General features: G+C 52.0%; 1 protein-coding gene across 1 annotated transcript in view; it reads right to left on the bottom strand.

Moving 5' to 3' along the window:
* The window catches only part of LOC146859468 (unconventional myosin-X-like), an 869,852-nt gene that overhangs the window by 42,564 nt on the left and 800,360 nt on the right, over positions 1 to 26,928 (bottom strand). The window contains exons 33-34 of the mRNA XM_085650190.1: positions 8,007 to 8,164; positions 4,047 to 4,170 (exon numbers count right to left, since the gene is read on the bottom strand). Coding sequence (XP_085506316.1) covers positions 4,047 to 4,170; positions 8,007 to 8,164 — 282 coding nt within the window. The remainder of the gene's footprint in view (positions 1 to 4,046; positions 4,171 to 8,006; positions 8,165 to 26,928) is intronic.

Below are 26,928 nucleotides of genomic sequence, written 5' to 3'. Positions count from 1 at the left end.
CTGTGCATAGCATAGAGAGCGGCCAACTGGTATTTCGCTGTTTCTGTCATTGCACACAGTTATATAATACAACAAATAACATTACACCTACAACAAGCCAGGACTATTGGCTTTGTTTGTGGTTGTTAGTGGTGTAAGATAAATAAGCAACAACTATGGCTTTGATGGGAGCTGAGGGCACAAACTGGCAGTTGAAACCACCCTCACCCCTCTCCCAGTGACAGTCAAGCAGAGGCAGGCGGGGGGGGGCTTTGAGAGAGACTTTGCAATCCGTGGGACTTGGGCGCTGCTGTAGTGTGCATCTCCATTTTTTTTTTTTTTTTTTAATAATTCCAGACAATGCAACAAAAGGTCTGAAACCCCCACAGAGTTTCGATTCTGAGCGAAATAAGACGGCAACTAAGAATGCCTGGCGTGAGTTATTTTCAGGGCGCACGCACGAGAGCGCATCACCTCAGACGCTTTGTTTACAGGTGAGCGCGCTCAAATTCACATCAAATTAGTTAGAATGATGGATTTAATACCGCGAGCGAAAGGAGAAGGAGTAAAAAAAGAGGACGTGAAATACAAATTGCCCCGTATTGTGCATCACTGAATGGGCATTTTAAGTGCGTCAAAGTAACTTATTTTTTTTAATGCATTGAAAATTATTCTGATACACGGCGCGTGCAAAAAGAAAAGAACAGAAGGATGCGATGTTTTTATTTACAGACACAGTCTCCAGTGAGGTTGTGGTGTTGCTTATGTTCTGTAAAAATGTTTTTGTGACAGGGAGGGCGCTGACGCTGGCGCTGCTCGAGGCTCTGTCTCCTGCGCCGGCTTCCTTCAACTCTGGGTCCGTCATGCACGCACTGTTTAAAGTGAAAGCACGCCCGAGCAAGAGTTGAAGGAAGCCGGCGTGAACAAGATGGCGGCGGACTGTCCACAGTCCTTAGGGGCACGCGCATGCTGTCTGCATTGGACAGATGGCGAGAGCAGCCATCTTTGTCCATGCAGGCGCGTGCATGCAAGCCCTCGGCAGAATCGATTCCAAAAGGTCTCTGACGAGAGCAGCGCATGCGCTGCTCTTCGCCAGGCGAGACCTAAAAATCAGAAAGAGTTACGGGCTGTGTTGGCGGACTCTGTATGCTAGAATGGCGCGGCGTCACTGTGCACTCCCCATTGTCTGTGTAATCCGGCCGGGTCTGTGACAGTGCGTCCGCTACTCCAAGGCCTCGGGCTCCGCTCTAGTCACAAGTGCGGTATGGCACAGGCTGCGCCGCTGGGGGAATGAATTGCCCCAGTCCAGGTTTGCTGGCACCTGGGGTTCATATGATCTCTTCATCGCATTAGAGCCCTGCTTGCCTCAGTACAAAGGTGACAAGGGCTGAGATCACAAGGTTTCTGCTGTGTTAATTCACAGCATGCTGTGCCTACTGCACTTGGGCGGCGGTGCAATCGAGGTCAAAGATGTAGATATTGTCGAGGCGAGGCCTCTGGGGAGAACAGGGGGCAAGCCCTTGGAACCACTGTGGGGTGTTCTTGGTTGTTGCAGCAGGGCACAGGTCAGCAGGTGGCAGGGCAGTTCAATCAGGCAGAGCAGCAATCCCTTGGGACAGTCAAGCACAGCAGGGTGGCAACCCTCCAGCACAGCAGCCTCTACTCCAGTGTAGTTATTCCAAGTCCAGTAGTGTAATTACTTTGGTAGGGCCAGATACACCAAAATGGCTTTGATGTAGGGGTGACTTCAAAAGAGCCTTCAGAAGTGCACAGGGGCCCCTTTCAGTCCGGCACTGGCTCCAGACTTTCTGTAGGGGGTAAATCTGCCCTTTGTGTGAGAGCAGGACGCAGCCTATTCAGACGTGCGTGCTACATCTCACCCACTCCTACCAGGAAGGCTACTAGCATGTAGATGAATACAGCATGCCCTTATGGTCGCTTAGTGTCTAACTTAGAGGTGACGTGTAGTAAAAGGGGAGCTGTAGGCTTGGCAAGAGGTTTTAAATGGCAAGTCTATGTGGCAGTAAACTGCGCACACAGGCCTTGCAATGGCAGGCCTGAGACAGGTTTGAAAGGCTATATGTGAGCTTGCACACTCAGAGCTGCAGGCCCTCTAGTAGCATTTAGATCACGGACCCTGGGTATATGGCATACCACTTTACAAGAGACTTATAAGTAAACTTAATACACCGACCAGGTATATACCAATGTCACCATGTTTAGGGGAAAAGCACATGCACTTTAGCACTGGTCAGCAATGGGTGGAAAGTGCTCAGAGTCCTAAGACCAACAAAAAGGTACAGCAAAAAGAGGGAGGCAAAAGGCAAACATTTGGGAGAAGACCACCCTAAGGATGACAGGTCTTACACCGTGTTTCCCCAGGAGTTTGGGGCAAGAATCAAAAGATCAGCTTCTCGAGAAAACTGCAGGTTGGTTGCTTTAGGTGGGGACAGGATAAAATAAATCAGAGTATGTAGGCAGGTTGCATTTGGTAGGGACAGCATAAAAGAGACCCCAGGCACTCTGAACAATCAATCAATCAATCAATCTGGACTTCTAAAGTGTGGCAAATCACCGTGAGGTTATCTAGGCACGGAGAGTGCTGCTACCGAGGCTTAGTCGAACATCTAGGTTTTGAGTCCTTGCCTGAATTCCAGTAGAGAGGATGAGGGCGGTAGGTGAAGAGGATAGTCATTCCAGGACTTTGCCGCAAGTTAGGAGAAGATGCGACCTCCACTGTTGTGCCATGGATGTGGAGGCATGGGCAAGGCTGAGGGAGGTGGAGCGCAGGTCCCTGGAGGGATGGTGGCAGTTCAGCCGGTGGTTGATGTATGCTGGTCCCTGGTTGTGGAGGGCTTTGGAGCCGTGGGTCAGCATATTAAACTTGCAACTCTACTGAATTGGGAGCAAGTGGAGCTTCCTGAGGTGGGGGTGATATGGGACTGCTTTGGGAGGTGCTGCGTTCTGTATCATCTGCAGTCTCTTGAGGAGGTGCGAGGTGATTCCTGCATAGAGTGCGGTGCCGCAGTCCAGTCGGCTGGTGACCAGGACTTGAGTGAGGATGCGTCTGGTGTCTATTGGAGACATTCGAAAATCTTGCAGCGCTTGTGGAGGGTGAGGAGTGTGGTTCAGGTGGTTTGTTGGTCTCTTGTGGGTGAGTTGATCTGTCTCCTAATGGTGAGCTTCCAGAATGATGCTAAGGTTGCGGGTGTGTTTGGCCAGCCAGCGTTGGTGTGGGTCCTAGTTCGGTGGGCGACCAGGCGTCATTCCATACGGAGGTGTTTACAAAGATCAGCACTTCTGTCTGGTCTGGGTTGAGTTGTAGTCAGTTGTTCCTCATCCCTTTGCCGATGTTCTTCATGCATCTGCGGATGTTTATCAGCGTTGTGGAGGGCCTTCTGATGAGGAGATTAAGAATGGTGTATCGTTGGCGTAGGATAGGATGTTGAGTCCATGCGATCTTACGACATTGGACAAAGGAGTCATGTAGGTGTTGAACAGGGTTGGGCTGAGGGATCAGCCTTGAGGGATGCCACAGATGTTCTTAGGATCGGAGGTGAAGGGTTTGAGGCGGATTCTCTGGGTTCTGCCTGTGAGGAAGGAGGCGATTCACTTGAGGAAGTCTCCTTGGATTCCAGTCTTGTGAAGCCTTTGGAGCAGGGTGTGGTGTGATCAGGTGAAGACAGTAGAGAAGAAGGACACATGACTGGATGGAGGCACAGTGAAGGGGTGGAGGATCTACTTAGGAGGACAAAGCACATTATCAGCACATTAACAGATAGAGCACACTGAACTTATGAGGGTTCACTTACCTGGTGAAGACTCTCTCAGGGGAGACGCTGTAGTGAGTCGAGGAACCACGGAGGAATGGGTGAGTGTGTACTATGGGTGTGAGTGTATATTGAGGAGGTAAACACACACTGAGGGAGTACATGCACACTAGTAAGGGACATTCAAATATAGACATCTAAAAGTAAATAAAACATTTTTTTTTGTTATGAAGACTTGAAAAGAAGGAGTTTTTATTCATACAGCCACCTTACGCTTTCAATATAAAAAGGACTTACGGTTTAGGCGGACATCTCCATAGGGCAGTGGCAGGAGCGGGGAGTGTAGGGGATGCTGGGTATACCGCAGGATCGGGTTCCTCTTGTACGTCTGCTCAACCAACTCGCAGTTGGAACTGGTTTCCTAACAAAGAAGTCAGTTTTTAGACCGCAGTTATCAGATCAATGCAAACATTATCCCAGAGAGGCTGCTGGGCAGCTAAGAACAGATCCATGGATATGTACTGCTACGCAGGGCAGTTCTGCATGGCCCCTGTGGGGTTAGGCTGGGAGATATATGTTATATCGGGGCAGCTATGAGGCCCCCTGTAAGTGTATGACTGGTGGTTACAAAGGTAAATCTGGGCAGCTCTGGAGGACGCATGCGGGTATTTGGTTTGGAGTCCAACAGATATATTTGTGCAGCACTGGCGGAGGGGCCCTGTGGATATCACACCTGGGGTTACATGGATACATCCGGTGCAGCACTGGCGGAGGGGTCCCTGTGGATGTCTGGCCTGGGGTTACATGGATACATCTGTGCAGCACTGGCAGGGGGCCCTGTGGATGTCTGACGTGGGGTTACATGGATACATCTGTGCAGCACTGGCGGAGGGGCCCCTTGGATGTCTGGCTTGGGGTTACATGGATACATCCGTGCAGCACTGGCGGAGGGGCCCTGTGGATATCTTACCTGGGGTTACATGGATACATCTGTGCAGCACTGGCGGGGGTCCTTTGGATGTCTGACCTGAGGTTACATGGATACATCTGTGCAGCACTGGAGGAGGGGCCCTGTGGATGTCTGGCCTGGGGTTACATGGATACATCTGTGCAGCACTGGAGGAGGGGCCCCTTGGATGTCTGGCTTGGGGTTACATGGATACATCTGTGCAGCACTGGAGGAGGGGCCCTGTGGATGTCTGGCCTGGGGTTACATGGATACATCTGTGCAGCACTGGCGGGGGTCCCTTGGATGTCTGACCTGAGGTTACATGGATACATCTGTGCAGCACTGGAGGAGGGGCCCTGTGGATGTCTGGCCTGGGGTTACATGGATACATCTGTGCAGCACTGGCGGGGGGCCCTGTGGATGTCTGACCTGGGGTTACATGGATACATCTATGCAGCACTGGCAGGGGTCCCTGTGGATATCTGGCCTGGGGTTACATGGATACATCTGTGCAGCACTGGCGGAGGGGCCCTGTGGATATCACACCTGGGGTTACATGGATACATCGGTGCAGCACTGGAGGAGGGGCCCCTTGGATGTCTGGCTTGGGGTGACATGGATACATCTGTGCAGCACTGGAGGAGGGGCCCTGTGGATGTCTGGCCTGGGGTTACATGGATACATCTGTGCAGCACTGGTGGAGGGGCCCTGTGGATATCTGACCTGGGGTTACATGGATACATCTGTGCATCACTGCAGGAGGGGTCCTGTGGATGTCTGGCTTGTGGTTACATGGAAACACCTGTGCAGCACTGGCGGCGGGGCCCTGTGGATATCACACCTCGGGTTACATGGATACATCAGGTGCAGCACTGGCGGAGGGGCCCCTTGGATGTCTGGCCTGGGGTTACATGGATACACCTGTGCAGCACCGGAGGAGGGGCCCTGTGGATGTCTGGCCTGGGGTTACATGGATACATCTGTGCATCACTGCAGGAGGGGTCCTGTGGATGTCTGGCTTGTGGTTACATGGAAACACCTGTGCAGCACTGGCGGCGGGGCCCTGTGGATATCACACCTCGGGTTACATGGATACATCAGGTGCAGCACTGGCGGAGGGGCCCCTTGGATGTCTGGCCTGGGGTTACATGGATACACCTGTGCAGCACCGGAGGAGGGGCCCTGTGGATGTCTGGCCTGGGGTTACATGGATACACCTGTGCAGGACTGGCGGAGGGGCCCTGTGGATATCACACCTGGGGTTACATGGATACATCAGGTGCAGCACTGGCGGAGGGGCCCCTTGGATGTCTGGCTTGGGGTTACATGGATACATCTGTGCAGCACTGGCGGAGGGGCCCTGTGGATGTCTGGCCTGGGGTTACATGGATACACCTGTGCAGCACCGGAGGAGGGGCCCTGTGGATGTCTGGCCTGGGGTTACATGGATACACCTGTGCAGCACTGGCGGAGGGGCCCTGTGGATATCACACCTGGGGTTACATGGATACATCAGGTGTAGCACTGGCGGAGGGGCCCCTTGGATGTCTGGCTTGGGGTTACATGGATACATCTGTGCAGCACCGGAGGAGGGGCCCGGTGGATGTCTGGCCTGGGGTTACATGGATACACCTGTGCAGGACTGGCGGAGGGGCCCTGTGGATATCACACCTGGGGTTACATGGATACATCAGGTGCAGCACTGGCGGAGGGGCCCCTTGGATGTCTGGCTTGGGGTTACATGGATACATCAGGTGCAGCACTGGCGGAGGGGCCCTGTGGATGTCTGGCCTGGGGTTACATAGATACACCTGTGCAGCACTGGCGGAGGGGCCCTGTGGATATCACACCTGGGGTTACATGGATACATCAGGTGTAGCACTGGCGGAGGGGCCCCTTGGATGTCTGGCTTGGGGTTACATGGATACATCTGTGCAGCACCGGAGGAGGGGCCCTGTGGATGTCTGGCCTGGGGTTACATGGATACACCTGTGCAGCACTGGCGGAGGGTCCCTGTGGATATCACACCTGGGGTTACATGGATACATCAGGTGTAGCACTGGCGGAGGGGCCCCTTGGATGTCTGGCTTGGGGTTACATGGATACATCTGTGCAGCACCGGAGGAGGGGCCCGGTGGATGTCTGGCCTGGGGTTACATGGATACACCTGTGCAGGACTGGCGGAGGGGCCCTGTGGATATCACACCTGGGGTTACATGGATACATCAGGTGCAGCACTGGCGGAGGGGCCCCTTGGATGTCTGGCTTGGGGTTACATGGATACATCAGGTGCAGCACTGGCAGAGGGGCCCTGTGGATGTCTGGCCTGGGGTTACATAGATACACCTGTGCAGCACTGGCGGAGGGGCCCTGTGGATATCACACCTGGGGTTACATGGATACATCAGGTGTAGCACTGGCGGAGGGGCCCCTTGGATGTCTGGCTTGGGGTTACATGGATACATCTGTGCAGCACCGGAGGAGGGGCCCTGTGGATGTCTGGCCTGGGGTTACATGGATACACCTGTGCAGCACTGGCGGAGGGGCCCTGTGGATATCACACCTGGGGTTACATGGATACATCAGGTGTAGCACTGGCGGAGGGGCCCCTTGGATGTCTGGCTCGGGGTTACATGGATACACCTGTGCAGCACTGGTGGGGAGCCCGGTGGATGTCTGGCCTGGGGTTACATGGATACACCTGTGCAGGACTGGCGGAGGGGCCCTGTGGATATCACACCTGGGGTTACATGGATACATCAGGTGCAGCACTGGCGGAGGGGCCCCTTGGATGTCTGGCTTGGGGTTACATGGATACATCAGGTGCAGCACTGGCGGAGGGGCCCTGTGGATGTCTGGCCTGAGGTTACATAGATACACCTGTGCAGCACTGGCGGAGGGGCCCTGTGGATATCACACCTGGGGTTACATGGATACATCAGGTGTAGCACTGGCGGAGGGGCCCCTTGGATGTCTGGCTTGGGGTTACATGGATACATCTGTGCAGCACCGGAGGAGGGGCCCTGTGGATGTCTGGCCTGGGGTTACATGGATACACCTGTGCAGCACTGGCGGAGGGGCCCTGTGGATATCACACCTGGGGTTACATGGATACATCAGGTGTAGCACTGGCGGAGGGGCCCCTTGGATGTCTGGCTCGGGGTTACATGGATACACCTGTGCAGCACTGGTGGGGAGCCCTGTGGATGTCTGGCCTGGGGTTACATGGATACACCTGTGCAGGACTGGCAGAGGGGCCCTGTGGATATCTGAACTCAAAGGTCTCCCTAATATATGCCACAACCTACCTTGATGTCTCGTATCAGCTGCTGCGTGGGTGTTTCTATAGGCACTTTGCTGTCAATAACACCCTGGATGGCAGACGCCCACCTCATCGCCTCATTTAGAAGTTTGGTGTACAGCCGATATGAATGTTTACGTCCATGAATTATGATGTTCCAATACCCTAGGAATATGAGAAAACTATCTGTTACTAATGTTCATACTATAAAACACAGAGTAAAACACAGAGTATCTCCTCCACCATACAAGGATGTGTATTTACAGAGCAAGTGAAGCCATCCTGTCACATGGCCCATAGGGACATTGTTGTCTTCTCTAAGTTAGCATGGGCACTCTGCAGACTCTCTGCTGCTTTGGGCACGTTACTACACACGTTTATTTTGTAAATGCCTCTTTTGCCACTTTCACATAAGAATCTACTGCTGTGTCCACACTCAGCAGGTTCTTGGGTTTTAGTCTGAACATTTTGAGCAAGGTCGATCAACAATGCCCCTTGTTATTCTGTTCTGGTCAGGCCCTAGCACCTAGACAAAACATACCGATGCAGCTGTCATTTGGGAACACGTACTCTGGGCTTGTGGAATTCACTAATAAGTGACACACACTTGGAAAGGGACCTTTCCAGGGAGAAGAGTGAGACAGCACCTATGATGTAGATCTACCATCTATAGACTGAGGTACAGGGTCTGCAGATAACACCCAGAGATCTTCTAATATATAATCACTCTGCTTCTACACAAGGGGAGGGAGATTAAGCTCCACAGTCTTTTCATAATGACCGCTCCTTTCATGATTTAGGGACTTCTTGCTATGCTGACCGTGTTTGTGTTATGCATTTTCCTGCTTATTGTGAAACGTATACTGCATATTAGAGCACGTCAGTTAAAATAAATATTTTAAACTTGTTCATGTCTCTGTCAGGTCTTATTGTGGACAAATACTAGAGTGTGAGCGAAAGGGTGTGTCCTGCAACAGAGTTTCCAGAGAGCGTTTGGAGTGTTTTGTTCTGGGGTGTCTAACCACTTGTTTCTCTGTGAGTGAGTAGTAGAGCAAGTGTGACACTATAGCTAGTCGGCCCTGGGCTCATGGGTACTAAGGTGGTAGGATGACTCAGTCCCTATGCAGTAAGGTTCCATAATCGTAAGCATAGTTCTGTGTTTGTGCAGAATCCCTGCAACAATCCTTGGAGGAAAGCACTGTGGTGCGTGTCCTGGGCTGTGGCATGTGCACTGGGTTGTGGTGCGGGCCCTGGGCTGTAGCACCAGGACTGGGCTGTGGCACGTACCCAGGGCTGTGGTGCAAACCCGGAGTTGTGGTGCGTACCCTGGGTTGTGGCATGTAACCTGGGCTGTGGTGCCTGCCCTGGGTCAGGCGTGTACCCTGGGCTGGAGCGCGCGCCCTAGGCTGTGGCGAGTGTCCTGGGCTGAGACGCATGCCCTGGGACGTTATTTAAAGAGCAGTGGTGGTAGGAAACAGGCACACACAAAAGTAGATGGTGAGGTAACCTTGTAACGGAAGAATCCAAACATTTCCTTGCTGCAGATTTACCTCCTCGTGGTCGGTTCGCCCTCTGACAGGGCAACGGAGCAAAGCACTCGGTCGCCCTGATGCATTTAGCACTTTTCAATGCCCCTTATCGCCACGTTTTTCCTGGCGGTGACCAGCATTGAAAAATGGCTATACGGACGCCCATCTAAATTAGGTGGGCAGACCTATAGCCAAAGCTCCAGAGGCCCTTACTTCATTGGGCCGTTGGAGACGCTTGACCACAGCAGAGATGGAGTGGGCTCCACCGTCATTAAATCGAAGTTGCAATGAAGTTCTCTGTCTGCCAACATATAAATCAGACCCTTAGTTATGCCATATTCAGAATACTTTTAAAGCATGCATCTTACCCCGAAGGGATTTCCTGGCACTGGAAATAAGGGGTAGACGCTGCCCTAGCTGCGGCCTCTGTTAAGAGCCACATCATATTCCTGAATTCAAGGACTGAGCTGGTGGCCTTACTGTGAGGGGCTTTAGAAGTCGGATACGTGAATGCGTGGCCACCGGTTCTGGGTTTTTGGATCCAGGGGGCAGCAGCAATCAGGAGTCGGCTGCAATGAGGTGGTTGGAGAGGTGCAGAGGCTGATGTGGATGTGGTTGTGCAATGCTTTGTGTAATCAGTGCAAGCTTCTGGATCAGGGGCCATTGGAGGTAGAAATGTGGTTATGTGGTGGGAGATTGAGAGATTGGCTGCTGCATTCTGAATGATATGGAGACCCTTGGCAAGTTGGGTGGAGAGTTCCACGTGGAGTTTGTTTTTGTAGTCTTGCTTGAGGGCATTGAGAGGAAGGCATATGAAGAGTTTCCTTGTTGAAGCAGGGAGAGGGAATCAAATTCATTTGGCTGGACATCAACAGTTTGTTGTCAACCGTGATTCACAAGATCCTAGCTTGGCTGGACGAGGTGTGGGCTACATGGGATGCGGGCTAGAATTCAGATGGCCACCAGGCCAAAGACCAGTGATGAGTCCTTCCAAACCGAGTACTACCTCCGTCTTATCAGAGATTACAAATTTGGATTTCACCCAGGAGGTCAACATCGGACTCCATATTTGCTTGGGGGCTGGTGGTGTTGGTGGAGGAGAGAGAATGAGTTGCGTGTTGTCTGCATCTGAGATGTTGGTTACATAGGTTCGTATGATGTTGGCGAGTGGGGCTATGTAGATAATGAAGAGCTTGGGGCTGGGAGACTCCACAGAGCAGCTCGGTGGGTTCAGGTGTAGGCTGCCTCTCTGTCTGTGTCCTGTGAAGATTGATCTCACCAACTGAAGAGCTCTTCCTCGAATACCAAATTTGGGGAGGCACTGGTTAAGGATCAGGTGGGAGACAGTATCAAAAGCCGCAGAGAAGTCGAGGAGGATGAGTGCTGGGGTGTCGCCTATGTCCATGATGGGCCTGATGTCGTCAATGGCAGCGATGAGTGGTTTCTGTGCTGTGGTTCAGTCTGAAGCCTGATTAGGAAGGGTCCAGGAGGTGGTTGTCGTTCAGGTGGTTTGTTAGTCTCTTGTTGGTGAGGTTCTCCAAGGCTTGTGCTGGGTAGGGTAGCAGGCAGATGGGTCTGTAGTTTGCTGGTTAAGCTGGATCTGCTGTAGGTTTTATCAGTAGCAGCAAGATTGTGGTGGGTTTCCTGTGGTCCAAGAAGGTATCAGTGGTAAGGTAAGTCATCGAGGATTGAGGTGAGGGTGGTGCAGATGGACAGGTGAAGTGCGGGCAAGGGTCCAATGGGGTTCCTGAATGGATGGAGCAGATGGCCTTGGCGGTTTCCATGTAGGTAATGGTGGGCCAGCAAGTTAGCGTTGTTTCTTAGATGCTGTCGTCATGTTGAAGCAGGTCTAGCTGAGTGTAGAGGTTCGGTTGGGGTTCAAAGTTGTTGTAGGTTGTGCTTATCTTGCACAGAAGAGGAGCGTGAGAGGGTGATGGTAGAGGAAACTGCAGCGGGCGTGGTGAATTCCTTCACTATGGAGAAGATTTCCTTAGCGCTATTAGTGCTTTGTCTATTTTCTCGGTCAGTGCTGTGTGCTTGGGGTTTCAGTTGCTGGAGAGTGGATTTGTAAGTTTGCTTGTCGGTGTGTTTGTGACGAGTCTCCATCAGCGCTCAAGCTACTTGCAGTCTCGCTTGGTGCATCGAAGATAATAATTGTCCCAGATTGCGAGCAGTCTCATCTTTGTGGTGGTTGTGGTTTTGAGAGGGGCCACGGCACCTGCACTGGAGGTGATCCAGTGGTTTATCTTGGTGAATGAACAGGTGAGTTTGTGTTGGTGTGGTGTGTTTGCAGTTCTGAGGTCCAGATTTCTTCTGAGTTGATATTCCAGTTGTGAAAGGAGGTTTTGGGTGGGGTGGTTCATCGTTGGTGGTTGAAATGTAGATTGAAGCAGATGAGGGCATGGTCGGTGCGAGCGAAGGGGCGAGCTTGTCCACCGAGACATTAGCAAAGTTGGTGAAGATGGGGTCTAGCAACTGGGGAGCCGTTGAATGGTCCGTAGTGAGTATTTGTCACCTGGATGCTGTACTGAATGCATGACATTCAACCTTTTGGATTTGTGGTATAAAAATACTACATACATGCATACATATTGTGCTGTGCTGCAAAATGAAATCACCTCAAATTATTTTGTGGTTGACAGCAGAAGCTGCAGATCAATTTTTTGAAAAGGAGGTTTTAATTTCACTCTGTAGCGGAGGGGGCATGTTTCACTATCACTGGTCAGAGGAAGCATGTTCCATTGGCAGACCTTCGGGGTACACCAAGCATACACATCACTCGAAGCTTCAGCAGGCTCATATTGAGGTTGGAAGAGCACTGCAGAAGACAGGAGGCACAGTACAGCGCTTTTGTACTTCTGTCTGTTAAGTATAGCTGGTGCATATCTGCTTAGCTGAGGAGGGGCTCGAGGAGAGATTAGATGTTGAAGGGAAATCAGCATGCTGACATGTGGGAGATAGAACACGAAAACTATTTTCAGATTCCTGTCCTCCCTGTGGTGTTCTGGACCCCAGAGAGCGTTAGATGTTTGGGATAGGGAACATGGTGTCTGCTGATGTAGGTAGATGCATCAAGCAGCCTCGAGGCGTCAAACCTTCATGGTGGAGTTGAGAGACCAAGGCTGCCCACAGAAGTGGCGCAGGGAAGAGTTTGATAGAGTGCTTGGTGTAGGAGAAGAATAATTTTGATTTGCAATCATCGTTCATAAAACATATCACTGCCCTCGATTCAGTGGGAACGGTCAGGCTTCCATGGATTGGGTAGATCTAAGTGTCATCAGAGCAGAGACTGGTGGAAATTGAACTGCATGTTGGTCAGGGCGAGGGCGCATGCAGAGCATCAGGTGAAGTTGCTCACAAGACCTGAGAGGACTCAGGGCGGAAGTGAGCAAGTTTGTCTAATTTACATAAATAGGAAATGGCGGAAGCGGGACATTCATCGGTGACTCCGACCGCGATGCTGCTTCGGATGGTGCCTTGCCACGCTCTGCTAGGATTAGGTTTGCAATAGCTCTATTTTGTACTACATGTGTAGAGACCCCACAACGCACAGCATGGTTACACTAAGACAGGAGGACCTGGTCTAGAATAATATACAAAAATCACCAATTTAGGTTACAAATTCAGAGGTCATCCTTTGGAAGGTTTGTGGCTCTTGTTTCACACAAGGCGGCCAAGATGCTTTCTTCCCCTACATGGCCACCTGGCCTTTTCAAGGGTGTTTCCCAAAATGGCAACCGTACTCAAAAACTAGCTGAAAAGACTCTTGGTACAAAAAGGGAAAACGTCTCTTAAGAATGCGCCTGTAACAAATAACAGAGTCCTGCCATTGAGGTTGAAAAGGAAGGTCCTCTGTGGTCCCAGGAAAGAGTCGTAAATGTGGTCGGTTTTGGCTCATTAACAACATCTGTCTGGAAGAAGTGTGGCAAGTACTTACCACCGAGTAGTGAATGAAGAGCGGACATGGAAGATTTTAGTGTTACTCAAGACCATGATGTCTGATTGCCATGTAAGGCTATACATCATGGATATCGCATGTTAGTACAAAACTCACCTACGTTTCGAGATATGTGTAACTAACACCAAGGCTTGTACCTTAACTAGTGTCACACAGCTAGTAATGGGGGTCTTTAGGAGTCGGGCCCTCTAATAATGGGGATCTGTAGGAGCCGGGCCCTCTAGTAATGGAGGTCTTTAGGAGCCGGGCCCTCTAGTAATGGGGGTATTTAGGAGTCGGGCCCTCTAATAATGGGGGTCTTTAGGAGCCGGGCCCTCTAGTAATGGGGGTCGTTAGGAGTCAGGCCCTCTAGTAATGGAGTCTGTAGGCGTCAGGCCCTCTCGTAATGGGGTCTGAAGGAGCCGGGCCCTCTAGTAATGGAGGTCTGTAGGAGTCAGGCCTCTAGTAATGGGGGTCTTTAGGAGTCGGGTCCTCTAGTAATGGGGGTCTGTAGGAGCCAGGCCCTCTCGTAGTGGGGGTCTTTAGGAGCTGGCCCTCTAGTAATGGGGGTCTTTAGGAGTCAGGCCCTGTAGTAAAGGGAGGTTTTTAGGTTTCGGGCCCTCTAGTAATGAGGGTCTTTAGGAGTCGGGCCCTTTAGCAATGGGGATCTGTAGGAGCCGGGCCCTGTAGTAATGGGGGTCTTTAGGAGCCGGGCCCTCTAGTAATGGGGGTCTTTAGGAGCCGGGCCCTCTAGTAATGGGGGTCTTTAGGAGCCGGGCCCTCTAATAATGGGGGTCTTTCGGAGCCCGGCCCTCTACTAATGGGGGTCTTTAGGAGCCAGGCCCTCTAGTAATGGGGGTCTTTAGGAGCCGGGCCCTCTAGTAATGGGGGTCTTTAGGAGCCGGGCCCTCTAGTAATGGGAGTCTGTAGTAGCCGGGCCCTCTAGTAATGGGGGTCTTTAGGAGCTGGGCCTTCTAGTAATGGGGGTCTTTAGAAGTCGGGCCTTCTAGTAATGGGGTCTTTAGGAGTCGGGCCCTCTAGTAATGGGGGTCTTTAGGAGTTGGGCCCTCTAGTAATGGGGGTCTTTAGGAGTCGGGCCCTCTAGTAATGGGGGTCTTTAGGAGTAAGGACCTCTAGTAATGGGGGTCTTTAGGAGTCGGGTCCTCTAGTAATGGGGGTCTGTAGGAGTCGGGCCTGTAATAATGGGGGTCTTTAGGATTCGGGCCCTCTTATAAAGGGGGGTCTTTAGGAGTCGGGCCCTCTAGTAATGGGGGTCTGTAGGAGCCGGGCCCCCTAGTAATGGGGGTATTTAGGAGTCAGGTACTCTAGTAATGGGGGTCTTTAGGAGTCGGGCCCTCTAGTAATGGGGGTCTTTAGGAGGCGGGCCCTCTAGTAATGGGGGTCTTTAGAAGCCGGGCTCTCCAGTAATGGTTGTCTGTAGGAGCCGGGCCCTCTAGTAACGGGGTCTTTACGAGTCAGGCCCTCTACTAATGGGGGTCTTGAGGAGTCGGACCCTCTAGTAATGAGGGTCTTGAGGAGTCGGGCCCTCTAGTAATGGGGGTCTTTAGGAGCCGGCCCTCTAGTAATGGGGCCTTTAGGAGCTGGCCCTCTAGTAATGGGGGTCTTTAGGAGTCGGGCCCTCTAGTAATGGGGGTCTTTAGGAGCCGGGCCCTCTAGTAATGGGGGTCTTTAGGAGCCGGGCCCTCTAGTAATGGGGGTCTTTAGGAGCCGGGCCCTCTAGTAATGGGGGTCTTTAGGAGCCGGGCCCTCTAGTAATGGGGGTCTGTAGTAGCCGGGCCCTCTAGTAATGGGGGTCTTTAGGAGCTGGCCCTCTAGTAATGGGGGTCTTTAGAAGTCGGGCCTTCTAGTAATGGGGGTCTTTAGGAGTCGGGCCCTCTAGTAATGCGGGTCTTTAGGAGTCGGGCCCTCTAGTAATGGGGGTCTTTAAGAGTCGGGCCCTCTAGTAATGGGGGTCTTTAGGAGTCGGGCCCTCTAGTAATGGGGGTCTTTAGGAGTCGGGCCCTCTAGTAATGGGGGTCTTTAGGAGTAAGGACCTCTAGTAATGGGGGTCTATAGGAGCAGAGCCTCTAGTAATGGGGGTCTTTAGGAGTCGGGTCCTCTAGTAATGGGGGTCTGTAGGAGTCGGGCCCTGTAATAATGGGGGTCTTTAGGATTCGGGCCCTCTAGTAAAGGGGGGTCTTTAGGAGTCGGGCCCTCTAGTAATGGGGGTCTGTAGGAGCCGGGCCCCCTAGTAATGGGGGTCTTTAGGAGTCGGGTACTCTAGTAATGGGGGTCTTTAGGAGTCGGGCCCTCTAGTAATGGGGGTCTTTAGAAGCCGGGCTCTCCAGTAATGGTTGTCTGTAGGAGCCGGGCCCTCTAGTAACGGGGGTCTTTACGAGTCAGGCCCTCTACTAATGGGGGTCTTGAGGAGTCGGGCCCTCTAGTAATGAGGGTCTTGAGGAGTCGGGCCCTCTAGTAATGGGGGTCTTTAGGAGCCGGCCCTCTAGTAATGGGGCCTTTAGGAGCTGGCCCTCTAGTAATGGGGGTCTTTAGGACTTGGGCCCTCTAGTAATGGGGGTCTTTAGGAGTCGGGCCCTCTAGTAATGGGGGTCTTTAGGAGTCGGGCCCTCTAGTAATGGGGGTCTTTAGGAGTCGGGCCCTCTAGTAATGGGGGTCTTTAGGAGTCAGGCCCTCTAGTAATGGGGGTCTTTAGGAGCTGGCCCTCTAGTAATGGGGGTCTTTAGGAGCTGGCCCTCTAGTAATGGGGGTCTTTGGGAGTCGGGCCCTCTAGTAATGGGGGACTTTGGTAGTCGGGCCCTCTAGTAATGGCGGTCTTTAGGAGTCCGGCCCTCTAGTAATGGGGGTCTTTAGGAGCCGGGCCCTCTAGTAATGGGGGTCTGTAGGATTCGGCACCCTAGTAATGGGGGTCTTTAGGAGTCGGGCCCTCTAGTAATGGAGGTCTGTAGGAGTCGGGCCCTCTAATAGTAGGGGTCTTTAGGAGCCCGGCCCTCTAGTAATGGGGGTCTTTAGGAGCCCGTCCCTCTAGTAATGGGGGTCTGTAGGAGCCGGGCCCTCTAGTAATAGGGGTCTGTAGGAGCCAGGCCCTCTAGTAATAGGGGTCTGTATGGGCTGGCCCTCTAGTAATGGGGGTCTTTAGGAGTCAAGCCTTCTAGTAAAGGGGGTCTTTAGGAGTCGGGCCCTCTAGTAATGGGGGTCTTTAGGAGTAAGGACCTCTAGTAATGGGGGTCTGTTGGAGCAGGGCCTCTAGTAATGGGGGTCTTTAGGAGCCGGGCCCTCTAGTAATGGGGGTCTTTAGGAGCTGGGCCCTCTAGTAATGGGGGTCTGTAGGAGCTGGGCCCTCTAGTAATGGGGGTCTTTAGGATTCGGGCCCTCTAGTAAAGGGGGGTCTTTAGGAGTCGGGCTCTGTAGTAATGGGGGTCTTTAGGATTCTGGCCCTCTAGTAAAGGGCGGTCTTTAGGAGTCGTGCCCTCTAGTAATGGGGCTCTTTAGGAGTTGTGCCCTCTAGTAATGGGGGTCTGTAGGAGCCGGCCCCTCTTCACCTCCCACAGTAGGCCCCTCCACACCTTCGAGGCAGGTCTCACCCTCATCAGCTGCTCCTAGGCAGGCCGGGTTGGTTGGTTGTCACACCCTGTGGGGCCTCAGAACGGTCCTGGGGTGAGGGTGCTATGTTGTCCATATTGTTGGATAAGGAGTGTTTTGTTCTTTAATATCGGCTCTGATGGGCTCTTCGGGTCAGCTGGTTGCTGCTGCGGATGGACCCCTGCTCCAGGGTCCTTTCCTTGGAGTAGGATGCTTGATCGTGGCTTCTCTGGGACCAGCAGAAGTTTGAAATAAGTTATGGGGAACACCCAAGATGTCTGCAGATTATTTAAGGCTTCTGGTGGGTGTAATATTGAAGAGCCAGTAAGTAATGCGTATATTACAACTTGTTTATTGAGGACGGTTTGGTTGGTTTTTGTAAATGAGGTTTTATGATGCTGTTGATTATAGTTACATAAGTTTATGATTCTGCCCAAGAGCCTGGTCATCATCTGGTAAATCTGCCACCAGGAACACAAGAATGCATCTTCAATAACTCCTGGTCCTGAAGCAAGGGTCACGTCTGCATTCATGGATCCTACAAGGGACGGCGCTCGGCTGCAGCTCTCAAAGCCAGCTGTTCTTCCAGGGGTCCCTGTGAGCAGAGTCCTAGGCTCCGAGGCTGTGCAGACGAGGGGTCCCGGTTGAGGCGCACATGGAGACTGTGGAGGCTGCTTACTGACCTGGGCAGCTTGTCCATTAGGGTGTTTGGGATCTGCCCCTCCTCTAATTTGCACCCTCCAATTCAAACAGTTTGCATCTGAATCTAGTATTTTAAAATGAGTTTGGTGCCTTGCTCTGAGAAAGAGCCAGGCACTTCCCTGTGGTTCAAAGCACCAGCGCACACCTATTCTACTCTGGCGAGGAGCCATCAGGGCTTACACCTCTGAACACTGAGGTCCAGCTGAGGCCATCAGTTCGTTGCACTGATTTACTGCAGCTCCGGGTGCTAAGTGCAGCCTGCACGGAGGCTGCTTGTCAGTCATCGGAGTCAGAGCCATTCATCACCCTAGGGTCGATGCACACAGGTCTGTGTGCAGTGACGCTGCACCCCGGGCCCTCCGAAGCAAGACTGTGCAACCTATTCTTGGGTCTGATCCACACAAGAGTTGTCAAGTCATGAGAGCCTGCTGGCTGACAGACTTCTCTGGAGAGAACCCAGAACTGCACCACAGCGAACACATGGAAAACTACTGAACACGTGTGAAAAGAACAAGTTACTTACCTTCGGTAACGCTTTTTCTGGGGGATACAGTATCTGCCTGTGGATTCCTCACCTTGTGAATATCCCCTGCGCCAGCAACATTCGGAAACTTTTGTAGCAATCCATGCCGATGTGGTCGAAAGCGACGTCACTGAGACATGGCTCCGCTCGCGATTCCGCTGACGTCACCGGCTCCATAAGAAGACCCCATCGGCGTGATGACGTCAGTTCCGCCCCTTTTTTCCGTGCCTTCGAGGCACACGGACGGACTGACAGCAATATGTACATAAACAGTATACACAGTACACAATATGCATATCGACACACACAGTGTGGAGAATAAACATCAAAGCACTAGAAATAACATAATGCCCTTGACAGTAAGAAACACATTTGAAACCATCAATAGAATTACAGCCATAGAATTACCGGTATAGAAGGATGGACAACGGGAAGGCGGGTGGGTCAGTGAGGAATCCACAGGCAGATACTGTATCCACCAGAAAAAGCGTTACCGAAGGTAAGTAACTTGTTCTTCTGATGGATACATCTGCCAGTGGATTCCTCACCTTGTGAATAGATTCCACAGCAGTCCCCACTCCCGGAGGAGGGTGTCCAACCTTCTACACCAGAAAATCCTGAAGAACAGAACGAGCAAAATGCCCGTCCCTCCTCACCTCAGTGTCTAAGCAATAATGTTTTGCAAAGGTGTGAAGGGAGGCCCAAGTTGCCGCTTACAAATATCCTCCACAGGAACCCCCCTAGACAAAGCAGAGGTGGAAGACTTTGCTCTAGTGGAATGAGCTCTTAAACCCTCCGGAGGCTCCTTACCGGCCAAAGAGTAGCAAATCTTGATGCACAAGACAATCCACCTGGAAAGGGTGCGCTTGTGCACCGCTCGGCCCTTCCTGCAGCCAGCAAAGCCCACAAAGAGCTGATCATCAACTCTGATGTCCTTCGTCCTGTCCAGGTAAAAGCTCACCGCCCTCTTAGGGTCCAAACGATGAAGTCTCTCCTCCTCCGTGGATGGGTGAGGTGGAGGATAAAAAGCAGGAAGGGTAATGGATTGCCCCAGACGGAAGGGAGTTACCACTTTAGGCAAAAATGCAGCCCTGGTCCGGAGCACCATTCGTTCAGCATGCACAGTCAAGAATGGGGGCTTTGAACTAAGAGCTTGAAGCTCACTAACCCTCCTTGCCGAGGTGATTGCAATGAGGAATACTGTCTTAAAAGACAACAGTCTCAAGGGACACTTATGCAAGGGCTCAAAGGGAGAACCCATAAGATATGTTAGTACAAGGTTTAAGTCCCATTGAGGTACAATAAAGGGAGTAGGAGGAAATTTATTCGTGAGGCCCTTGAGAAACCTAAGCACAATACGTGATTTAAACAAGGACGGCTGATCCGGCAGGCATAGGAAAGCCGATAAAGCCGATAAATATCCCTTTACAGTAGCCACAGCAAAGCCTTGCTGAGCAAGTGAAAGGGCAAACTGCAAAATATTAGACAAACGAGCCTTCAAGGGATCAATTGACCTCTCTCCGCACCAGAGAACGAATTTAGACCATCTATAGGAGTATATGGATTTGGTGGAGTGTCGCCTGGCCGATAAAATAACGTCCACCACATCTGGAGGGAGAGAGAAAGAATTCAGGTTGCCCCGTTCAATCTCCAGGCATGAAGGTGTAAGCTCTGGAGGTGGGGGTGTAGAACCTGCCCCTCCGACTGCGAGAGGAGGTCTGCCCTCAGAGGGAGACGGAGCGGAGGGTACGAGGAGAGGTGGAGAAGATCTGTATACCACACCCTTCTTGGCCAATCCGGGGCGACCAATATGACTTGGGCCCGGTCTTGGCAAATCTTCCTCAGAACCCGAGGAATCAAAGGTATGGGAGGAAACGCGTAAAGGAGTTGTGAGCCCCAGCTCAACTGAAACACGTCCCCCAACGCTCCCTGCATCGGATACTGGAGACTGCAGAACGACGGGCAGTGAGCGTTCTCGTGAGTGGCGAACAGGTCCACCCGAGGAGTCCCCCACATCCGATAGATGTGACGAACCACCTCCGGATGGAGCCTCCACTCGTGATCGGCGGAAAACTGCCGACTGAGATTGTCCGCACGCACGTTCAGAACCCCGGCCAGATGATTTGCCATCAGACAAATCCGATGGTCCTGAGCCCAGGACCATAGACGCAGGGCCTCTCTGCAAAGACAAAGAGACCCCACTACTCCCCGTTTGTTTATATACCACATCGCGGTAGTGTTGTCCGTCAGGACTTGAACAGACTGACCGCGAAGAGAAGGGAGGAAGGCCTTGAGCGCCAAACGTATCGCCCGTAACTCCAGAAGGTTGATGTGAAGCAACCTTTCCTCTGGAGACCAAAGACCCTTGATCTCCAAATCCCCCAGATGAGCACCCCACCCTAGAGTGGATGCATCCGATATCACTGTGGTCACCGATGGAGGTAGATGAAAGGGCTTTCCTTGGGACAGATTGCCCTCCACGCTCCACCAAGATAGATCCGCTGCAGCTTCTCTGGAGATCCTCACAGACTCCCTGAGATCTCCCTTGTGCTGATACCACTGCTTGCGGAGGCACCACTGGAGCGCCCTCATGTGCCAGCGTGCATGGTTGACCAACAGGATGCAGGAGGCGAACAGACCGAGCAGGCGAAGGACCTTCATAACTGGAACGACCGCTCCGTTGTAAAATAAAGGAACCATTTCCTGTATGTCGAGAATCCTTTGCGGAGGAGGGAATGCCCGACACACAGTAGTGTCCAGTACCGCACCTATGAACAGGTTACGCTGAGAGGGCACCAGGAAAGATTTGGGCACATTGATCGAAAAACCCAATCTGTACAACAGCGGAGTTGTATCCTGCAGATGGCACAGCACCTTCTCCGACGACTCCGCCTTGATCAGCCAGTCGTCTAAATAAGGGAAAACTGAAATCCCTGACCTTCTGAGATGGGCTGCCACCACCGCCATCACCTTTGTGAAGACTCAAGGTGCTGAAGTAAGACCAAACGGGAGGACCGCAAACTGATAATGTTGCGACCCTACCGTAAACCGGAGAAACTTCCTGTGCGACTTCAGAATGGGGATGTGAAAATACGCATCCTGCAAGTCGAGCTACACCATCCAGTCCTCCTGATTCAGCGCCTGAAGAACCTGCGCAAGGGTGAGCATCTTGAACTTCTCCTGTTTCAGGTAGAAGTTCAGGATTCTGAGGTCCAATATCGGACGCAGTCTGCCGTCCTTTTTCGGAATCAGAAAATACCGGGAGTAGCATCCCTGACCCCTCTCCTGCTCTGGAACCACCTCTATCGCACCTTTCTGAAACAACTTCAGGACTTCCTCCTGCAAGAGGAGACGGTGGTCCTCCGAGCAAGCCCCTTGGCAAGGAGGGTAATTTGGAGGGAATTCCCGAAAGGGAAGGGCGTACCCATTTTCCACCAGATCCAGAACCCAGAGATCTGTAGTTACAGACTCCCAATCTTGTAGAAAAGGGGTAAGCCGGCCCCCCACAGGACCAGCATGATCCGGAATGTCGAATCTAGGGCTGCTTTGCGGTGGTGGGAGGGGCTGAGGAAGAGGAAGAGGAGGAGGAGAGTTGACGGCCACGTGAGCGACCCCTAAGTCTTCCTCTACATCCCTTGGAGCCTTGCTGCTGTTGCTGCTGCTGCTGCTGGGTTGGTCTATATGAACGAAAACTCGCCCTTCCAAGGCCTCTGTACCTCTTGAAAGTACCTCTCGGCTGGGATTGAAGGCCCAACGACCTAGCCGTAGCCTTACTCTCTTTGAAGCGCTCGAGAGCAGCATCAGCCTTCTTCCCGAACAGACCAGACCCATCAAAAGGTAAGTCCAATAAAGTTGACTGGACATCAGATGAGAATTCGGAGGACTTAAGCCATGCACCCATCCTGGTGGCAACTGAAGACCCCATGACCCTGGCAACTGAGTCTGCTGTATCCAGGCCACTCTGAATAACCTGGCGAGCAGCCGCCTGGGCATCCGATAGAACTTCATTGAAGCCTCCTCTATCCTCCTCTGACAGTTTCGGCGCCAACTTTTTAGCCGAATCCATAAGCGCATGGATATAGCGCCCCAACAGACAAGTCGCATTTGAAGATTTTAAAGCCATACTGGCTGATGAAAAGACCTTCTTAGCTGATTGATCCACCTTTTTTGCCTCCCTGTCCCCTGGGACTTGAGGAAAAGCCCCTTTCGACCGTCCAGAACAAGCCGCCTGAACTACTAGGCTTTCAGGTGAACGGTGTGATGATAAAAATTCAGGATCCCCTGGAGCCACCCTATACCTTCTTGCGACTAACTTGGAGACTGCAGGAGCTGAGAAAGGCTTGCGCCATACATCCAGCACAGGTTCCAAAATTGCTTTGTTGAAAGGCAACAGAGGCTCTGAGACCGCAGTTGGCGAATGCAACACCTCAGTTAAAATATTGGACTTAAATTCGGTGGATGGCAATTGAAGGTCCAACAACTCCACAACTCCGCAGTCTTTCTAATTACTGCATGATAGGGTGCTGCGTCTTTAAAGGGTTCGTCTGATGGCGGAGAGATCTCCCACTCCGGAGACAAATCCAGACCACTTGCCTCCTTCAATTCGTCGAACACCTCATCGGATTCGACCAATTCCCCCTCTTCAGCCTCTTCCATCAGAAAGCGTCTCTCCTCTAGCACTCTCACTCTCTGCGCCTCCCTTCTTGAATGGATCCGCACCTGCGGCGTCGGCGGCGCCGTGTTCGAATCCGACGGCGCCGGCAGCGGCGTCGAACGCGGATCAGCTGGAGCAGCCGGCGTCGAACAAAGTCGAGTCGGCGCCGGCGAAGAGGGAAGCGGCGAAGTTCTCGGCGCCGGCAGCTGCCAAGACGGCGTCGCTGGGAAGAATGGCATAAACGGTGCCTGAGGGTAAACCTGCGGCACTCCCAGATTGAAAGCCATCGGACCCATAGGTGCACCAGAGGTATTCATGGCCCGTGAGAACACCCCATACATTGCATTGAGATAATGCGAGGGGTCCTGACCTGGAGTAGGGAAAGCAGGATACTGGTCAGGCAGCACCGGACTCGGGCCTGGCGGCGCCGACGGTGGAGCAAGCGGTGTCACAGACTCAGTCGGAGCCGGACGATCCTCATCCTGGGCCGGAGTCGGAGACGGAGCCGGAGGACTTGCAGGATCTGGAGATGGAACCGGCGCCGGAGATGACACCGGCACCGGGGATTCAGCCGGAGCCGGCGAATGCACCGGAGAAGATGGAACCGGAGGCGAAGTCGGGACAGGAGAGGGAGACACTGACTCTCTCCGACGTCGAGCAGGCGATTTCGACTTTGACGTCGAAACTTTATGATGCGATGAATGCCTCCTCTTTTTCTTATGCTTCTTGCTCTTTGAAGCATGTCCCGAAGTCGACTTGGAAGCCGACCTCGACCCGGATCTTCTTCTTTTCTCCTTTTTCTTCATCCGGGCGATAAAGAGCTTTGCTTCTCTCTCCTTAAGAGCCTTCGAGCTCATTTTCCTGCAACTCGAACAACCTCCCACATCATGGTCCGAGGACAAACACCAAACGCAATCGTCGTGCGGGTCGGTGATGGACATGTGCTTGCCACATTCTCGGCAAGGCTTAAACCCAGACTTCCTTGTCGACATTTTTAGAAGATAGACAGAGAAATCCAGAAAACATACAAAGTAACCAGAACAGCTACCAGTAACGATTCCCGAAATCCGTTGGCGTCATCGGCGCGGAAAAAAGGGAACTGGCGTCATCACGCCGATGGGGTCTTCTTATGGAGCCGGTGACGTCAGCGGAGTCGCGAGCGAAGCCGTGTCTCTGTGACGTCGCTTTCGACCACATCGGCGTGGATTGCTACAAAAGTTTCCGAATGTTGCTGGCGCAGGGGATATTCACAAGGTGAGGAATCCACTGGCAGATGTATCCATCAGAAGTAAAGGATTCTGCACTGGCCTTCTGGGTTCACATGTTCTACCATACCGAGGGGGGCGGGGGACCTGCCTAGCATGATGGAATTTATGTCTCCTCCTCCACACAAACCAAATAACTGAAAGAAGGAAGATAGCACCCAGTCCTCGGCCTAGTCATGCAACAGACAGCTGGGGATATCACTCATGGCTTACGGATGTAGTCCCTTTTTAGGTCGAGTCTGAGCCAGCACGCATGCGCTGCTCTCCGAGACGTAGTGTAGACAAGTAGCGAATAGATGCCCCGCTCATTCTCCACCCATGTTTGCCTTTGGCTTGTGTCATTGTCTGTCCTAAATGCTGGCTTCTGATTCATCAATAGGCTTGTTAGTCCCTCCTTAGTACCGCCTCCTCTTCATTTGTCACCTCCCCTGACGACTGGCCCCTTTACTTCGAGTGGTACACGGTACGTGTTATTTAGACTGTGAGCACTCTTTTCTTTAATGAGGTTCTCCTACTGCCTTCTTTATTCCCCCCTCCCTCCCGTTGTCCGTGCCTTCTTCCCCCGTTCCCCACCCGCACTCCTGTTGTCCCTGATGACTACCACATTTGCAAAGCAATAGGTCTTGTGTAAATGCGAGACATATTGCATTTCAAATGCTTGTTGTAACAATAGCAATGTGTTTTACTTCATGCAGGCACCGTGCAGAGTTTCATAAAGTGCTCTGTCTTGTGTGAGCTCGAGCGCGCTGTTCCGTGTACAAGCGACGTCGTCTTTGGCTGTTCTGATTAAATCATAAATCAGCGTGCAAAGCCCTCACACATCTCCACATGTATTTTCATGTAGAAAAAGTAAACATAAAACATTGCTTATTGACTCTGGGTTGTTATAACTGGTATTTTAATCATTGTTTTTAATTGATCATCAATAGGTTAAATACACAGGTTTGAGTGTCATCATTTCTGCGTGAGTTTTGGGAGGCTTTTACTTTCTCGTTCATCTTCATCATCCCAGTGCTTTCATATTAAGGCTCGATACTTCGAGACAGGTACCTTTGAAAGGATATCTGAAGAAAGACTTTCGCTCAAGGGCATAGCATTGATTTTATACTCTTACCCAGAATACCCTACCCAATCCTCATCACTTCCTGTTCTTTTTGTGACTTTATCCTGTGAGCACAGGTATGTGTAATTGTTGAAATTTTTTTATGTTTGAAGATAATGCATTAATAAGGCCTATATTTTTGTATATTGGCACGAGCGGACATGTTCTTGCACACCACAGTTGACCACTTCACTCTTTTTCTTGCTGAAGCAGGGCTGTGTCAGATATCTTTGGGGAGACGGTGGCTGGCGACAGCCCAGCTGTAGCAGGCATTCCTGTTTCTGTTTTATGAAGACTTCTCTTATTCCGAGTTGCTAAGCAGACAAAGGTGTTTTATCATTTTGACTCTGTTTTATGACTGGAAGGAAAGAGCAAAGCATACCTATCAATAACACAATCAGGGTGTCACCCTCTTTTTGCTTCTATTTGCCTGACAAACAAAATGCCTTCATAGACTTCAATGGCGTCACCCACTTTTGAAACCAACTTCACTTGAAAAACAAGCATTTGCAATGCAATAGGTCTCGCATTTACACAAGTTTAAGCTATTGGCATTGTAAATGACAATGCCTTTTATTTAGATTTCAAAAAACAAAACAAATAAAAGTCATGGTGATTTACAATGCCAATAGCTTAAACTTGTGTAAATGTGAGACCTTTTGCATTGCAAATGCTTCTTTATTACTATCCCTCGACCCATCACAGTCCGGATTCAGAGCCAACCACAGCACCGAGACCGCCCTCATCGCAGCCACCGACGACATCCGAGCCCTGCTCGACAACGGCGAAACAGCGGCACTCATCCTCCTAGACCTCTCCGCAGCATTTGACACTGTCTGCCACCGCACACTAGTCCAACGCCTCAACGACACCGGCATCCAAGGGAAGGCTCTGGAATGGATCACCTCATACCTCTCCGGCAGAACACAGAGAGTACGCCTCCCTCCGTTCCGCTCCGAGGCCACCGAAGTCATCTGCGGCGTCCCGCAAGGATCGTCGCTCAGCCCCACTCTCTTCAACATCTACATGAAACCCCTCGCTGCCATCGCACGCCAACACAACCTCAACATCATTTCCTACGCCGACGACACCCAGCTGATTCTCTCCCGAGACCCCGACACCGCCAAAGCCAGCCTGCACGAAGGGATGACAGACGTCGCTGAATGGATGAACATCAGCCGCCTGAAACTGAACACGGACAAGACAGAAGTCCTCATCCTGGGACCATCACCCTCCGCATGGGACGACTCCTAGTGGCCTCCGGCACTAGGCACCGCACCCGAACCGACGGACCACGCACGCAACTTGGGCGTCATACTGGACTCCTCCCTATCGATGACCAGACAAGTCAACGCCGTCTCCTCAGCTTGCTTCCACAACCTCCGCATGCTCTGAAAGATCTTCCGATGGATCCCGACCGAGACCAGGAAGACGGTCACCCAGGCTCTCGTCACCAGCAGACTAGACTACGGAAACACCCTCTACGCCGGTACTACAGCCAAGCTTCAGAAAAGACTTCAGCGTATCCAGAACGCCTCCGCCCGACTCATCCTGGACGTCCCCCGACGCAGCCACATCTCGTGCCACCTGAGAGACCTGCACTGGCTCCCTGTCAAC

Source organism: Triturus cristatus, chromosome 3_2 (assembly GCF_964204655.1).
Source record: "Triturus cristatus chromosome 3_2, aTriCri1.1, whole genome shotgun sequence".
Taxonomy (NCBI): Eukaryota; Metazoa; Chordata; class Amphibia; order Caudata; family Salamandridae; genus Triturus; species Triturus cristatus.
The sequence above is the reverse complement of the archived record's forward strand: the minus strand, read 5'-3'. Positions and strand labels throughout refer to the sequence as shown.